Here is an 18546-nt window from a genome sequence, read left to right as displayed (position 1 = left end):
TTCATCTTTAATGTGGCACAGGAAACTAAATCAATATTTTATATTGGGAGAGCCATCTTCCTTGTGTTTAAATTGTTCTGTGAGCAGGTAATATTAGTACCCTACTCCATATAAAGTCTATACATGATGTCAATTTATCTCCTTCTTGGGAGATAAACTGTTAGCTCAAGTAACAACAGAATAAAACTCAGCCTAAGCTTTCTGCTGAAGCCTGGCAATTCCTAAAGTTTCCGGTAGGGCTTCCATGTTTCTTCTCCCAGTTTTCTTGGACTAAGGATCATGCTTCCCTCTGCTCTTGGAGTTGAATAGCCAGCACCGGTTACAATGTGGCAGCAGTTCTGTGAGGGTTCTGACTCCTGACAGGTTGAGTCAACAGAACAGCTCTTCCCTATGCAGGGTCAGATTCTGCTACCCTTTTAAATGTATTGATCAGTGATATTCCTAAACCAGGAAAAATGTTCTTACCATGTTATGAAATTGTGTGTATGTAAAATAAATGTTATTTTTAATACAATCAGGAATGCTAGAAATGACAAATGCCTTTGTAGGAATAAAGATTGAATAAGGCTTTAACAAAAGATCCAATGTTTTGGGGGTTTGGGCTTATTCTCCATCTTATGTATTCAGATTCTTAATTTAAAGGAATAGTTGTGACCCTTTGTTGTCTGTCTGAGGCCTGTTCTGCACTAGAAACGTTTGTCACATAGAGGTGCAATTTTTCTTTTAAACAACACTTTTATACCAGCAAAAGCCCCAGGGGAGATGCAGTTACACTAGCAAAAAAACGCTTTTGTATATACACCTCTACCTCGATATAACGCTGTCCTCGGGAGCCAAAAATCTTACCGCGTTATAGGTGAAACCGCGTTATATCGAACTTGTTTTGATCCACCGGAGTGCGCAGCCCCGCCCCTCCGGAGCACTGCTTTACCGTGTTATATCCGAATTCGTGTTATGTAGGGGTAGCGGTGTATAACTTATTTTGTTCAGGAAAATGCATAAGTTATGCCAGCAGAAGCACTCATACGCCAGTATACGCAGCTGGTATATTTACCCTTTCTAGTGTATACAAGTCCTGAGAATCCTTTTTAAAAACTGATTATCCACCTATTGTAAGTAAATCCTTAACATAGTTTTTATGGAATGAATGCTGCACAGGCCATTCAAATCTCATACAAGAAATACTTTACTTTTGCAAGTATGTTTTGATGACAATATTATTGGTGTCTGATGTATAACTATGTGCATATTTCCAGGATAGAGATTGTGCTTTGTCCCCTGATGAACTCAAAGATTTGTTCAAAGTCTTCCCTTATATACCATGGGGACCTGATGTCAACAACACTGTTTGTACAAATGAAAGGGGATGGATAACATACCAGGGGTTTCTTTCTCAGTGGACGTAAGTATGGTACATTATATGTTGCTGTTGCCCAGGAATTACATTAGGACCTTACCAGTGGCCTTACGTTAGGACTTCATGTGATGTAATAACCTATTTTATTGCACATTTATATGCGTAGTTCTAAATATACTATGTAAATCTTTTATTTAAAAAAATGAATAGTAAATCTAGTGAGGTAAATGAAAAAATCAGTCTAGAGTAAAAAAATTTTTGATGAATGTTGTCAGAGCGATCTGCTTCATTGAATACTTTTAAATAACTATGCTAATTAAGATGCCACAGTTTTACAGTGTGATTTATTTTTAAGTTATCATTCAGATCTAATCAACTATATAGATAGCACCGGCAATGCAGCTGCTTAAATGTTTTTAGCAAATGTGGTGCCAAAACTGTGGAGATCTACTTAACAGATGAGTTCCTGAGACTGCTGTAACCATATTCAGAGAATTGATTGTAATTCTCAGAGTTAGACACACAGCTCTTGTTTTAAAGGGAATAGGAAAGATTATTGCTATAGAGACTGCAGAACTAAATTACTTGCTCATAAAACATTGTCCTTTCCATTTATGAAACCATGCTTTATGTGGAGCCAGAGGTTCTCCCTGAAATGCCTTGGTGAAGTTTCAGTTTACTCCCTTAATGGCGTTTAGTCTGCATTATAAAGTTGTTGCACACGTTTGGCTCAGCTACCAGTGTTCCCAGGAGAGGCGTGCTGACTTAATGTGAATGGAAGTTGAATTTCCTTGTACTCTGGAGAAGAATGGTAATTCCTCAATAAGCTGGAGATCATTCTCCAATAGGGGTTTCAGAGAAGTTCACATGATTTTTTTTGACTTACTCCTTTTTTTGTTGATTTGGAAACTTTCAATACATTTTCCAGAACTTTTATGTCTATCATGTTTACATAACTGACTTGTAGAGAAATTCACTTAAATATCTATCACTGATTTCATGGTGCTCTGCTAGTTCAGAAGCAGACTGATATCGCTGACTAGAGCCAGGTATAGCATGGAAAGCATGTACAAGCTTCTCCATACTGCTCAGCCAACGCAAATCAATCCTGATCTCCAGCACCCTGACTATACCAGTCTTGGTCCTTTCACCCACCTACCCCACCTCTGCCAATGTATTCCCATCCACCTGGATCCTGTCACTTGCTTCTCCTATCCAAACATTTACCAGCCAAATTAAATTACAGGGTGTGGTTTTTATATGAGCATCCATGCTTGAAGGGGCTAATCTGACATCACTAAATTTCTTCTTACTAGATCTACATAGGATTGAAACATAGGTCTCCAGAAATACTAACTTTCTGTGCCAACCAGCCATTGTCACAAAAATATTTAAGGGATGCATATTTTTGGATTTTGTCTGTCAATCCTGCTGTCCTTAGTTCATTTGAGAGCATTGATAGTCAAGCCCCCCAAAATCCAGTTTTTGATTTACATAATTGCTAAATCAAATATAATCATGTACTTTCTATGTAATTAATGCATAGTTTATCAGTGTATCCCCTATGAGAGAATTTTTGATCTTTATCTAAGAAAAGCTATTGGATGATTCCATTTCAGGTACCACTTAAGTTTCCTTTGCATGTGGCAAAGCACTTTAGAGAACTAACATGTAGGAACAGTATTGAGGTCATTCACTATAAGATCCCATTTTAAAGCTTCCTGTTGAAGATCTGCTATTATGTAGAAAGGAAGCAAGCCAAAATGTTGAAGAATTGACCAAAGCAATAGAGCTTTTTGGAGCCACTGTGTGGCCTGCTGCTCAGAGAACTACAGGCAGTTCTGGAATTTGGGCAGTGTCCAATGATCACTGCTTCAGGACTCTCACCAAAATTTGGAAATCTGCCTGAAGTAGTATGATCATTAAGAGTCATTAATTGTCACCTTCTCAATAGTTGGTCGATATTTTCTCTATATATACCTCCAGTAAACATTAAAGATGTTACTGTCTTCTGTTTGCATTCCTCTTGACAGAGAGTTGGGAATACAGAGGGGGAGCAATCACATTCATTTTGAGATGTGGAAAGCATTGTGTACATGGTCAGCATGAGTGGTTTGATCTTAGCAGGGGCTGCCCTCATAGTATCATGGGTTCATTATATTAATAAAACTAGGGCCATTTAACTTTCACACGTGTGTTCTCATTACTGTATGGCACCAGAACACTTTGCTTTTGCCAGATGTAATACATAGGGCACAAGTACTTTTAATAGAAATCTGGAATGGTGGATGTTGGCAATTTAGGAATGATTGTTTTGGGATTTTTCCCCCTCTCTTTTTTTCCTTAGACTAACTACATATTTAGATGTACAGCGCTGCCTGGAGTACTTGGGCTATTTAGGCTATTCAATACTGACAGAGCAAGAGTCTCAAGCATCAGCAATTACAGGTAATTATCTGAAATGTTGTTAATACCGTTTGGGAGCTTATTTTAAAAGATCAGTTTCATACGCCCAATTGCCAAGCAGTAAATTGAGTTTAAATGAAATGTCCTGTGTGTGGTTTTTTTCCCCTCCTTTCTGCTTAGAACGCGGGCATGTTTTGAAAAGGAGTAATACCCTGGAGAGCATTCTAGTTTGTTTATAAAAGTAAAAAAAAAGTATGTATGTAAAAGATTATGACTTTTATAAATGACACAGATGAAAAGACGATCTCGATTCCTGTGGAATTAGTTCGCATTTTGTTGACTTGAACTTGTTTTAAAAGTGTGTGCCATTGGGATATTAAAGATTTTAATTACAGATGTTTCAAATATGATTTAAGTAATTTAACTGTTCTTACTGTAGGAATTTTAAAATATTTTTTTTTAAAGTAACTAGAGATAAAAAGATAGACCTCCAGAAAAAGCAGACTCAAAGGAATGTGTTCAGATGTAATGTTATTGGGATGAAAGGCTGTGGGAAAAGTGGTGTTCTCCAGGCACTTCTTGGAAGAAATCTAATGGTAAGAAACATTTTCTTTTTAATGTGAGTTGTAATTGAATAAAATTGAGAGTTAAGTTTAGGCAACAAAACTCTGTTGACAGCATGCAGCTGCCTTAGAACTTTACTTGTTAGCACTAAAGTTTGGGAGACCCATCGTGGATTGCAGAATTTTACAAATTATCAACTAGGTGAATAGATATGACAATCGAGGATACTGCCTTGCAAAATTTGCTTTGTTCATTAGTTTTAATCTTTGATACTTCATGACTGACAAAATGTACTACAGCTACAGGTTTACTAGCATACTATGAAGTCTTCATAATATAAGACTTCCCCATAGTTCTCTGATATTAAGCAGGCGCAACTGTGTAGGAACCTGAAAAATTATTTAAATACAGTTTTTATGGGGAGGAAGTTGTTGTTGATTATTGTCTAATCTTTAAATTCTGTGTGTTTTCAGAGACAGAGGCAAATACGTGCAGAGCACAAATCTTACTATGCGATGAATACAGTCTATGTATATGGGCAAGAAAAATACTTGCTGGTAAGACTGACATCATGGTTGTTTTTATATATACATATATATATTGGTTTTTGAACGTAGATGTGCAGTGTGATACCAATGTGATATATGCCATCATGTGCCAGCAATGCCCGTCTGCCATGTACATTGGCCAAACCAGACAGTCTCTACACAAAAGAATAATAGGAAATTAAAATAAAAAAGAAATGAAAACAGAAGAGAAAGTTATGCAATTAATTTCATAATATCAAAGCTTTTTTCCTCCTTTTTCAGCTACATGATGTTAGTGAATCTGAATTTTTAACTGATGCCGAGACCATATGTGATGCTGTTTGCTTAGTGTATGATGTCAGTAATCCTAAATCCTTTGAATACTGTGCTAGGATTTTTAAGGTTTGTATCTTTTGTACGTATCTCATTACACTGGTTAATCGGGGAAAATAAATGTTCACTTTCAGTTATCAGCATTCCTGACTGACTGAATTGGGCACCAGAAGTGCATATGACTCCTGCATGATTGCTGATTATATGCAGCTGATGCATTTAAAAATGCAGTAAGAGCTCAGTGGGCTTCTGTTACTAATGCCTGGCTATGGTTTAGCTGCCTGTGCAGAGCACTCTGCTTCTAGATTTGTGCTCAGCTAAGCCTTGAATGCTTGATGTTGCCACAAGAAACGATGATAATAATAATAATAGGCTATTCCAAGTTGTTTGAACACATGAACTCCTGTTTGTCTCAATATTTTTCTTTAAATCTGCAGCAACACTTTGTGGACAGCAGAATACCTTGCTTAGTGGTAGCTGCAAAGTCAGACCTACATGAAGTTAAACAAGAATATAGCATTTCCCCTGCTGACTTCTGCAAGAAACACAAAATGCCTCCACCACAAGCCTTTACTTGTAACACTGTTGATATACCGAGTAAGGATATCTTTGTTAAAGTGACAACAATGGCCATGTATCCGTAAGTAGTCAAGCGTCATAGTTTTCATACTGCATGAATCATGACAACACTGCATGCCATTCTTAATCAAGAGGATGGAACTCTCTGCCTCATTTGAGTTGTTTAGCAACAGAGAGAAGTGCTAGTGATATCAGTGATTTAGAAGGTTCCATTAATCCAATAGACACAGAGTTCTGTTCATGTGTGCATACATAACTCATTCCTGTTAATCATTGTCAGTGGGGAACTGTGAGCATATGCAGAAGAGACTAGACTCCCATATGTCATAACTACTAGTGTAGTGAGTTTATTAATATAATAATATTAATAATACAGTGTATAATTATTACAAAGTGTCTTAACAGTAACAGTGAGTGCAATTAAAATATAATATTTCATATACATAAATGCGCCTAAGTTTCAAAGGTACCAAGCACCCACAGTTCCCACTGACTTAAAACTGAATTGCAGGTGCTCAGCACTTTTGAATCCATGTTTAGATATAGAACTCTGGACAGTAATGGCTATTTTGAATGGCTATTGGTGATGTTATGCCCCTATCTTATTATATCCAGTAGATGCATGAGTCTGAGAGCAATAACACAAACAAGTGCCTTTCTGGGAGATTACTTTAAGACTGAAAGTCACTGAGACTACAGTCATGTACCGCATAACTAAGAAAGTGACATCTAGTATTTTTCTGTTTTCTTACATACCAAATGGTAATCAATATTTGATGAATTGACACAACATTGTCCAAATTTTATAACCCTTAGCAATGAGATGCAATCCATGTTCTACTAAAATAGTAAAATCATAGCATATTTGTAGCAATTATTTTAGATATATAGAAATGTATCTTAAATATTCACCACATTCACAGTGTGCCCTATTGGTTGTTTAAAGCAATGAAAGTAACCACTGAGATGAATGACCCAGTACTGCTTGGTAATATTTTCAAGTCATAGTCATAAAAAAATAAAATTGACTTACCTGACAATTATTGTAATTCAGATCCAGAGACAATTAGGGTTCATAACATTACTTAGTGTACAATAATTCCCTAGAAACGCACTGAGGTTTCATTGGCTAATAATGCCTATGTAGGACATGTAATTAATAATGTTTGTGTCTTTGTTTCACAAATCTATTAGCTATTACATATTTTAAATGGTGCCCAAATATATATATTTGTCAGACTTCAGATTTAATATATTTAAGTTTACATTGCTTCTCACTAAGCATCTCACTCTGTTGCTAAGCATACTTTACATTCCTCTTTATTTGGTAGGTGGAGCTTTATGTATGGTGGTGAACTAGATATATATTATTAAATAACAGATGGATTCTAGTATGACAGCTGGCATTGGCTTTAAAATTAAAGAGAAGTAATGTCATCTTCACCCAGAAATCTAGATTTTAATAATAGGTTCTCTTGAATTAGATCAGTAAGGTTTCTGTTTTGTTTTTTACTTTGGTTTATTTGGTAGTGCTGGAATATTAGGACATTTAAAACTGTGTGTGGCATTGAGTATTTGTTTGTCTTAATAAATATCCCTTATTCCTCCCTGGTTTTCAAGCATGTGTATATTAGTTGGGGGGGGGGGGAATGGAAAAATTGGTTATTTGTGTCACTTTATAAAGTAAAATGTGTTCTGTTACTGAGTGATAGAAAATGTGACCTTCAATTTTCCTTTCCTTTGATTGAAAAGAGGGTGTCATCTATTGCTGTGCAGACACATTCCATTAAACCTTTATGATACTTTGTTCCTGAAGACAGATATAACAAACATTTTTATTAATGTTTGTGTTTTCCAGTTTTTATCTGTGTAGGAGGATGCTTTCACTAGTGTGTCATCTAGACTTAAAACATCTAGCCCTGGAATTCTGCACAGCTTTAGTCTACCCTTGCCTCCCCAGCTGACCTTTCTTTTCCGCTTTCAAATGTAACTAATTTATTCCTAAATCTCTTGGTTTTGGCACAGCCCTAATGTGTGCCTGATTTAATGAACAAGATCTCAACACGTGTCCTTCTGTGTGTTTTCGCAGCCATGCCCGATTACGCTGTATGTGCGCCTGCAACAGGTGTACATTTTGCATCTGTCAGAACTTCCTCAACTCAGACTTGCTGCAATCTGTAAAGAACAAACTCTTCACTGCAGTTCTTAACAGGTCCTTAACTTTATTTACTAGGTACCAGGCGTGCTTTTTAAAATACGTAAAAAAAAAATAGGGAAAAAAAGCAATTGATAACCTTATATGATGCAGATTTTCACTCCATATCCACCAGACAGATGCTTCTCTTAATATTTGCAGTAAAATTAGTCAAGTTTTATGACCTCTTTAACTTAAAAGTATAGTTGACCACTGCGGGCTTAATCTAATAGTAATGTATTGAAGCATTGCCAACTTGATGCTCAACTCAGTCAATTAGGTGGTAGCAAAATATTGAAGAATTAGACCTATCTTTTTAGGTAGATAGTCGAGAATGAAAAACTATTAACGTTTTAAAATCTATTTAGTACTGGAATAATATATAAAACATCTATGTAGTGTGAATTAGATCTGTATATCTCTTAGACATGAATTTTAGAAATTCATTTTATTTAAGGTATTGTTGCAGGCAAAAGTAAGGCTTATGTAGAGCAGTACTATTCAGTGTAATTATGTTTATAATACAATTCATACCACTTAACTTTGTGGGAGTTAATACAAAACACATTTTACTGATCTTCAGTTTGTACAGATTAGTGGATATGATGTGACGAAATCTGCAGCTTTAACAGCCAGCTCCTCTTGAACAAAACACAACCTGCTTATACACTTTAAGAAAATTAGCCACTGTAGAAAACTTTGAACCACCCAAACATTCAAATATTTTGGAAAAAATAATTGATAAATGAACATTAAAATGTTTTCGATAACATTTTTCATAATAGAAAACAGTGCTGCATCTTGTCTTACTTGTACTGCAGGCTGTGTTTGTTAAACCCTTGTCTTTGACACACTCAAATTACTAACAGCTGAAATTCTGTCATCTTGGCCCAGCAAATGAATGGGAGTTCAAACCGAACAATAATTCTGTAGTACAGTGGCTTCATGTTCCATATTTTTCTTGGAGTGACAGATGGTTGTGATATGCATCTTGGAAGGTCAGGATTAGAATGCATTCTTTTATATCCTGAAAGTCTTGTTGTGTTGCATGTTTTGTGTGATACCTTTTGTTAGTTTCAGATCATTATAGTCATAAAACAGAGTAGGCATATGCAGGCTGTACGTATACAAGGGCTCTGATGGTATTTCTGATTTGTGTGTCGAGAGTATGGAGAGAGTTTTAGTGAAATGTACCTTTTAGAGTTCAGCGCACAACTGATAACAGTACAATGTGAATTTATAGAAGAGAAACATTTTAGCTCAGAAAATTAAGATTGTCGACTTAGAAATGACAATGAAACATTTGACATTGTTCGTGTTGCATCTTTTCTACATAAATTGTCCCTCAAACAAATCCCCTTGAAACTTGTCCCCACTCATTTATTCTATCCCAACCACACAGCCAATTTAACACACTTGAAAATCCCAGAAAACAGCAACTCTTCAAACTCCTCAGTAGGAGGGCTGTGACCGCCCTAAAGGGGTGGGGGAGTCACATAATCCATACCCAATTCCCCTTTCAGAATGGTCATGGATAGTTGTCCCTGTTTCCTAGCTACATGCTGCTTCTTCCCCTTGCTGCTTTCCTATTTGAGAATCCTCCATCAGATCCCCCTAACTAGATTGATGCAAGATAATAGTAGAGGCGTTGGCTGATATGCTATCCTCTGTTGGCCAGTCTTGCTGTGCAGTCACCTCCAGCCCTTGACACTGTACAGTAGGGAATCACAAGCCCCAGAATATGCCACCTTCTCTGTGACAGGTTCGTAATTTAGGAGGAGGAGAATTCATGGAAGAGCTTCTGCCCGAACCATGTTGGAAAAAATGTTTGCTTGCTATGATCTGTTGTGTGGATCATTTAATTAAAGCGAATTGTCTTTACTGTAGGAGTCCAGCCCACCAATACGTTCATCTAGCCAGCTCCCCTCCTTTCTAGCTCTTCCTTTTCCTCCCATAGCATTTCCTTACTGAACCCCTAAGGATCATGGGATACATAGGTTGACACAGTCTCCCCATACTTCAGCAGAGTGAAGTGAGTAGTGTGTATGTAAATAAATGTATTTTAAAGAAAAATAGAGCTAGCATGTTTGTTCATTCTCAGAAATATTGTTTCATAAAATGAAAGCAGAGATTAGCCTTTAATTATAGACTAACAAGGAGAGCCACTGGAGATGTTTTTCTGGTTTAACAGAATAGGTAGATTTAAAGAACATTTTCATAGGGGAAACAAGGTATTTAAAGAAAGATATATAACGAGGGAACATTATTTGATGTCTGTTTAATGTCTATAAAACAGAATAGCCTCAACAGAAAATGCATTTGAATTAAGAAGTTTATAAAATGCAGTTGTTATGCCTTGTATGGTTTTCTCTGCTTGCTTCTACAACTGCTTACCCCTAAGTCAGAAAGTCAGGCAAAACATTACTTAGCTAGTAAGCAAAGAGGCTTGTCTGAGTGGAGAAGCTACTGTCATGATCTCCCTTCCACACCCCAAATATTAACCGTCTAGATAGCAGCGGAATGCATGATTAATCTGTAAACTGAAATGCATTTAGATTTAACCCCAATTGCTATTGTTAGCTGGTGTTGCTAGTTAGTGTTTATATATAATCATGATGACAAACATACTATTTTGTAATCATTTTTAATATTCCAAACCCAGCAATTAACGCAATAGCAATGATTTTGTGGAAATGAAAAATCCTGCATCCACCTACATTCAACGTCTCTTGGGTCTGACCCTATTCACAGATTATTTGGGGATTTCCTAGCTTAGCAGAAAAGTAAATTGAGAGAAATGTGGAAGTTTATCCATTTGATGTATCTGTTATGGAGGAGCAGGATTGTTGGTTTGAACTACCCAGGATCCTTGTTCATAGATTCCACTAGGAAGACGGCACTGCATTCTAAACACTGCAAATTGCATGTGTGAGAGAAAGCACTTGTTCGTATGTTGATGTATTTTTATATTTTTAATTTGTTCTTTCCTTTAGGTGTTCATTTTCATTTGTCTGGCTGGCATTCACTCTCCTTTTACTACATTATTTTACCTCTTTTTAAAAACATTTTTCTGTGTAATTCTAACCCTTTTTAACCATCAACTTGGTGTGGTTTTTTTTTTTTTTTTTATAAACTATATTGCATCTATTTGGAATGTTCAATGAGATTTTTTTCTTTCTTTCTGCTTTGTTGGTTTTAAATCATTCATTCATCTTGTTTCTCTTATACAATAGCTGCATTTTACTCTGGCAATTGAGTTTATGGTTAAAAACAAGATGTTTGAAGTAATTCTTATGCATGAGAATGATGATGGTTCCTTCCATCAGGGAGATTTTTTCAGTTAAGTTTAATTCTTAGATTCTGAAATTGAAATAGTGGAAATAAGAGTGGGGTTTTATTTAACATATTTTAAAAATAATCTTGCACATAAAAACATTATTTCAAGAGTTTTAGGATTTGTTCATATAGTTTCAGTTGCCTGTAAAACCCTCCTGTGAAACCCAATCTGGAAAAAGCACTATTTACTAACCGTAATAGAGAAAATAGTAGTTCTCTGAATCCAGTATAAGTGTTTAGACTTTATAGTATAGTGCACTTACATTTTTAGGCAATATGTTCTTACAGCCTTCCAAAATCACCATAAAAATCTGTTAAATTATACAGGCAAAGAAAAAAATGTATTACTTTTACCATGATGATGCTGATGAAAATTAATGCTCTTTTATTGACCATTTCCTACCACTCATTACGGGCTATAGCCAAGCAGAATTTTGCAAAGCTATGCTAATGCACTATTTTACAAATGGAGTATCTTGAACTGGCTTTTTACATTGCCTCAGGCATTGTGTGTGCACTAAAATGCACTTGTTGCTTTTCATATTTTAGATGGCTAATGGGGAAAAAATTCTAATATCCAGAATGTGTTTATAACAGAAAATTATGTGCCTAAATGTAATATTTAAATGAAAGCCGCAGCAACTTGCATGTATACTTAGTGTTTTTTTATTTTAAATTCAGTTGCTTAACAACTTGTGGCTAAAACATATTGTTTGTCAAAGTAAACTGCTGTTGCTTGCTTTTTGTTAACTTCTTATTTATCATTTGGTGTGAGTATCCATATGGCTGGTCCATTTCCGTCATGACAAGATGGTGTTGACCTCATCTGCTACTCTTTTTATATTCTTTGCCAGTTAGCATGTGGATAATTTTCGGAGAATTTTTTTATAATTAAGATTATCTTCCCAAACTTGGGATTCTTCTGCTACTAATGTTGATTAAAAAGGTTGTCTATGTTGGCCCACAGCTCAACCGGTTCCCATGTGTAATTAATAGGCATGCTCAGTTAATATCTTGCTTACTTGTGATGCTAACTTCTTGTGAGTTGTTAAAGTCTGTTAAAAGAAACACTGTTCTAGACTGCAACATATGTCACTAAAATAGCAGGTGATAAAACAGCTACTTGCCTCAATGTTTAAGGGCAATTTGAATCAAAGTTCTGTGCTTTTTCTTTCCAAATTATTTTTAAACCTGGGTTCTGTTTCTAAATATAATGTGGAGCAAATGTGTCCTAACATAGAAATCTTATTTTGGAAGCTTAATAAACTACAGGAAGTTGACTAGCTAAATCTTATTACTAGCGAGCAAGATCTCATAAAACTCTGCATCTGTTTCTAGTTCTAATTTAGGATAATCTTTCTCTTCCGGTTTAAGATAGGGACCAAATTCTTCCCTCATTTGGAGTTAGTGGAAGTATCTATTAGTGGCTAACTGACACTAGTATAATAGCTTCTGACATACCATTTATACATTATAGATTCCTAATCTGTCACACACCATTTTAAAATTTTGAAATGTTATTTTAATATATTTGGCTTGCCTATGTATTTGAGAACAGAAGAAACTCCTAAAATGTGAACGCTTTCTTTGATACTAATATGGAAGCTGTAGATTTTGGGACAAAATGTTATGTGGTATAACCACAGTAAAGTTGACAGGTTATATCAGAAATGAAACTTCCCCTTTTTGTTATTTGGGGTTATTTTCATAAGAGACGTGAGTATGGCACTGAGGTGCGGAAAGATTCCATTGGCTGTGTACTTTGATTGTTATGAAACATTTATAAGTAAAGGCTCGGACTTTCAAAGGAGCCCAAAAGAATTGGATACCAAAGTCCCACTGAATTTTGGTTCTGGACTCCTAACTCCCTTAGGCTCCCTTGGAAGAATTTCTGCCAAAAAGTACAGGGGATGATCGAGTTCCCATTGAAGTCAATAGAAGGACTCCTATTGGTTTCAGTGGGCAAGGGCTTGGGCCTTAGAGTTTGGTCAGGTTAATTTAGTTAAAGGAAAAGCTGCTTTACCCTTAGCCTTAGATTAAATGGGAAAAAAATTCGGTGCTATGAGTGAGTCATTAAATTCTCTAAAAAAGACCAGGGGTACTTGTGGCACCTTAGAGACTAACACATTTATTTGAGCATAAGCTTTCGTGGGCTACAGCCCACTTCTTCGGATGCTGTAGCCCACGAAGGCTTAATGCTCAAATACATTTGTTAGTCTCTAAGGTGCCACAAGTACTCCTGTTCTTTTTGCAGATACAGACTAACACGGCTGCTACTCTGAAACCTGTCATTAAATTCTCTGATGCTTTGACGTGGAAATAGGATTTTGGCATGATCATGAGATTACATTAGTTGCTTTTAAAGGTACATGATAACTTTTAACCATGCTCAATAACTTTCTTATGTAATGCTTGTTAAATGTTCCCATGTGCAGAAATGTTGTAAAAGGCCAAACTATAGACTTGAACGATAGATGGAGCTTGAGTAGACAAGTTGAGATGCATCTAAATTAAATAAGTGTAGATTCACACTTTTACGGCTGCTACTCTGAAACTTTTAAACTGATGCATTTAAAATATATATGTAAATATTTTGTCAGATAATTTAAAAAAATTTTGAGCTGTTAATTATATCAAAAGTATACATCCTTCAAAGTCTGTGTGTATATACACACGCTATTCTATATTTTAAGGAGTTTTGAAACTGAGGTTTTAGTGTACATATTCACTCTACAAAAACATTTTAAAGTTACATTTTCTTAAAGTACAGACTTGACCCAACAGTAGTAAAGGAAATTCATCAGAATTAGAGCTAATACTCCTGTATTAACACAGCCTGTTTTGCTGAAGTACTGCAATCAGGGTATGTTTTCATTACAGAAAGGTGTTCTTAATTTAGATTAGCTAATTTGGGTTAAAATAGCAGTGAAGACTCAGCAGCTTGGCTAGTAACACAGGTTAGCAACTCAAATCCAACCCCAGGATCCCTTATAGGTTTAACTCCAGCTGCTAACCTGAGTTAAAAGATGAGTTCCTGTGTCTTTGCTACTATTTTAGCTTGAGTTAGCTAACCTGGGTTAAGAACATACCTTTTTTAGTGTGTGTAGTGAAGACATGCTTGTAGTGTACAGTGTAAGGTGTACTGCACTATCCTGGGGTAAAATAAAAGTCAAGAAGCGTGGGTTTTCAGCTTCTATAGCAGCTTCCTTTCTCTTGTTGGTTAATGCTGCAGCCTCCTAGGTCTTTAAGCATGCTCTTTTTTTGTATTTAATTTAGTTACCTAGTTAGCCATTGAATAAATTCCTATTTTTATATGTTAAGTTTTTAACAACTGCACAAGAGCAAAGGATTAGATGAAAACAAATTAGCAGCTGAATATAACTTTTGTGAGATGTAAGTGTGGCATACATTGAGTCACTTCCTGTTTGAACCATGCTATGAACTGCAAACTGTGCATATGTGTAAAAAAGGTTAAGACTCCATATAGATGAGTTGGGTGCCATGCTGTTAGCAGACGAGGAGAGCAGTATTATTCATCAGGTGCACGCCGTCAGCTCTGTAGAAGATTCCATCTTCATGGAGTCATCTCTTGATCCACATTTACTTGAAGACAGGTAACAATATCCTAACTGGGGTGATCTTGCCATTTTTCACCTTTAAAAAAACAACCAAACTACTTGACATTTAGTTCTGAGATATTTTGTAGAAATTCGTTGTGGGAACTAATGCTTGCAAGAAACCATGAGTTTGGTCTGTTTCAAGATCATAATCTCACAGGGAACTTTTGAATAAGAATAGGAATTTGGAGAGCAGATGTGAGTGGTTGTTCATATGCTGCATTTCACTTCAGTAGAAATAAACAGAAGAACCCATATCTGTTCTGCAGCATGTGATACCCTAGTGCGCAAATTTATATGTACAATAAGTGTTTATATACAGGACCTGTTATTACTATAAATGTTTGCTAAACAATATTTTACACTGGTTTGTATGTTGTGGTAACAACAATTACACAATCCATGTTTTATAAAGCAGCATGATCGTTCTGTAATTCACATTGTATAGTCAGCTAACTCTGTTTTGCACATGGTATATGCACAGAATAACTGTATACTCCTTGTGCTGTAACTGCTTTTAAAGCTTCCAACCAATAACCCATTATTATAAAAATATACAAGCTATATAAACTCAGCGATATTATGTAGGTTCTCTAAATCACCTCCATAACAATTAGTTTGAAACTTGGTGTGCTTTAAATTAAGGTCATTGTAATAACTTTTAATGCTTTATCTACTACTTGATGGTAAGCTGTCATTCTTGAGACTCTTGAAGATGGCTAGCGGTGTTTAACTGAGCATGCTCACAAACTTTATTTGTGGTATCTGGGAGATGTGGGTCATTGGCTGTATCTATCTTGTCATGAATAATGTGGCTTTTTCTGTCATCCAACCACTTTCATCCTATTGTTACATTTTCTTTTTCTGTTCATGTCACTGTCACTGCCTGTTCCACTAGCATGTCGTTCTCTTAACAGTTTTCAATTTAGTATTGTGATGAACAGTTACCTGTTGCTCTTTTTGTGATTATATATTGGGGAGGGATTTGCAAATTGTCATTGTTGTGGTTCTAGCTTTTGGAGAAGTATTACTTGTCACTTGTCAGTTAACTGCTTGCAAGACAGCACTTTAAATAACTGGTAGTACAACATTGCTTGGAAGGTTTAATTCTGAAAAGCAGAAATATGTGAACTGAGGCCTTTAAAAATATTATCTAACTAGTATTTCACTGTGCTGGGATATTTGCTCGCTCTGGATGGGCAATTAATTATTTGTAGCTGCTTTCCCTTACGGAGTAGTTTTTGCTGCTGTCAAATAAGTCCATTCCGCCCTCCCCCCCATTCACAGCTGACTAATGGCTTGATCCTGCAGCCCTCTTCACTTGCGTAGTATCTTTGATTTCAGTGGGACTTACTAATGTGATCAAGGGCTGCAGCATCAGGTCCTAAGCCTTTAAGAGAAGTATAAATGCTTGCATTGATTAAAACTTTGTAACCCTAGTGGTGTGCTGCTTAAGCGTGACAAGTGTTAATAATACATTTCCAAAAGCAGATTTTTATTTGACATGACATAAATTGCCTGACATTCCTGTTATGAAATTAATTTAATTCTTTATCTTTTTAAACTGCAGGCATGTGACACAAGCAGACCTCAAAAGTTCCACATTTTGGCTTCGAGCGAGTTTTGGTGCTACAGTCTTTGCAGTTTTGGGTTTTGCCATGTACAGAGCATTATTAAAGCAGCGATGATCTGAAAAGCTGTAGCTGGCCCCTACCAAATAAAAATTATGTACATTCTGAATGCTTTAAATTCTGCTAGAAATATTTATATATGCAGAGTTACTTTATTAATATTTGTAATTCGTGCATAAGATTCTTTTAAATGAAAGCTATAACTACAGTATTGAATAATGTGTGGAAAAAATTGCATCGTAACAGCCAACTAAAATGGCCTGATTTGTGAGGCCAAAAGGGAATGTTGTAAATAAACTGTATATATTAAGGCAGTAAGACATTGCTTCCCCAAAAGTTATTAGAAATACTGTTCTTAGATGTTTCAGCATAGTGAGAGTGTAGAATCGGAATTCATTTTCAATAGAATAGGTTCAACTCAAGGATCATACTTGCTCAAGGATTACTTATTTATTTCATATGCATCTGAAGTTCTTTTTGGGACTACAAGCTATACAAGGCAGAACATGTGGCTTTCTTTCTTTTTCTTTTTTAACTGAAGAGCCAGCCAATTTACCCACTGAACTATATTCTAAGGAAAAAGTCACTGTGGCAGATGTGGCCTAATGATTTTGTATGTTACATGACCTGTGACATGTTGAACTGTCTGAGATTCCTCTTTTAAAAGAAAAAAGTAAACTTTAAAAACTGCCAGACAGACTTCATATGCTTTGTGTAATTCTGTGTTGCTTCACTTTCCACTATGTTTTATAGCCCTTTCAAATCCGATGGAAAACAATTTGTATATTATAAATGTTTATAATTCAAAAAGTGTTGCTGTTTAATTCCTCACTATAAATCATTCTTGTAAAAGCTGTGTATGGGGTAGAACTAACATAGTACACAGTGCTTACTCTACTTTAGTGTGTATTAGTTGCATGGTTCACAGTAAGTTATATACCTGGTTAGAATTACCTTTAGACAGCACCTTTTTTAATGGATCAAGTAATCTAATGAATATAAAATCCTCATGACAAACCTATTTTTTCCATTGCCGGCCTTTTCAAGTATTTCAATAAATAACTGTGTAATGTGCTTTGTCTTGATATCTTTATTTTTTAATGAAAGGTATTGTTGATTGTAAAAACCTACTCTTCATCACAGAGAATACTGTAGCAGCCCTTTAAGCTGTCAAGATGTAAATGTCTTGGATACATTGATTCTTCTGGCTTACAGTCACTCCAGTTACTCCTGATTTTCACCAGAGGAAGACAGGGTTGGGTACTAAGCTGCACTGAAACAAGAGAATATATTGCCAATTCAAACTTTCTCCATCACTAACCATATTCTAATGCATTTTGATGCAATGGGAAAATGAAGAGGTTTTTCTCAAGATTATGTACTCTGAGGAGAGTAATTGCAATAACCATCTATTGTTGACCAAAAGTTACATTAAAAGGTTCCAGTTTATAGCTGGCTGGTTTTTGCAGGACCTACTATTGGCTGGTCTTTGAGGGATGCATTAATATGCTGAGCCCAGTGAAGAGAGAGTTATTGGTAGAAAAGCAGAGAAATATTCAGGCTTTTAGTTTTGTATTGTATTTCCTTGTGTTATAAGCTGGGTGAAACCTTGAAACTCATACAAACTGATGTGTGAACATGCCCTTCGCTTAAGATAGTTGTAAGAAATACTTAAGGGCCACACCTAAAGCAAGGCCTAATAGAATCTGCTCAGAAACTGGCCCAGGTGGGCGGGAGGTTCCATTAGATCCTGGGGCTAGATGTGTAAAAGATGACACAAACTGAGTACAGACAAGAACAGAAAGAGGGGCTCAGGCAGAGGCAAAAAGTAAGAAAGCCAAGCAGTAGCCTGTGTGAGCACAGTACCCTGTAAAAAGCTAGAGAGAGCACATTTGGATCTGCTGGCTAAAGAAGCTTGGTGCTGGAAGCTTAGAAACTCCTCCTTTTGTTTTTGGTTACTCCTGTGTTTGGAGGAGCAGGACTTTGTACATTCCTTGTCAAT

General features: G+C 36.0%; 1 protein-coding gene across 5 annotated transcripts in view; it reads left to right on the top strand.

Moving 5' to 3' along the window:
• The window catches only part of RHOT1 (ras homolog family member T1), a 33678-nt gene extending 16073 nt beyond the window's left edge, over positions 1 to 17605 (top strand). The window contains exons 12-20 of one of the 5 annotated variants that reach the window (XM_024192578.3): positions 1257 to 1402; positions 3705 to 3805; positions 4229 to 4359; positions 4801 to 4884; positions 5137 to 5256; positions 5625 to 5827; positions 7856 to 7999; positions 14767 to 14910; positions 16484 to 17605. In XM_024192578.3, coding sequence (XP_024048346.1) covers positions 1257 to 1402; positions 3705 to 3805; positions 4229 to 4359; positions 4801 to 4884; positions 5137 to 5256; positions 5625 to 5827; positions 7856 to 7999; positions 14767 to 14910; positions 16484 to 16601 — 1191 coding nt within the window. In that variant the 3' untranslated portion in view covers positions 16602 to 17605. Of the gene's footprint in view, positions 1 to 1256; positions 1403 to 3704; positions 3806 to 4228; positions 4360 to 4800; positions 4885 to 5136; positions 5257 to 5624; positions 5828 to 7855; positions 8000 to 10953; positions 11040 to 14766; positions 14911 to 16483 lie in introns of those variants that run through there. The other 4 variants (XM_024192575.3, XM_024192574.3, XM_024192576.3 and 1 more) reach the window with 4 other exon arrangements.
• Positions 17606 to 18546: the final 941 nt, after the last annotated feature.

Source organism: Terrapene carolina, unplaced genomic scaffold, assembly GCF_002925995.2.
Source record: "Terrapene carolina triunguis isolate 2854851 unplaced genomic scaffold, T_m_triunguis-2.0 Scaffold192, whole genome shotgun sequence".
Taxonomy (NCBI): domain Eukaryota; kingdom Metazoa; phylum Chordata; order Testudines; family Emydidae; genus Terrapene; species Terrapene triunguis.
Note: the sequence above shows the minus strand (reverse complement) of the source record. Positions and strands in the feature narration are given on the sequence as shown.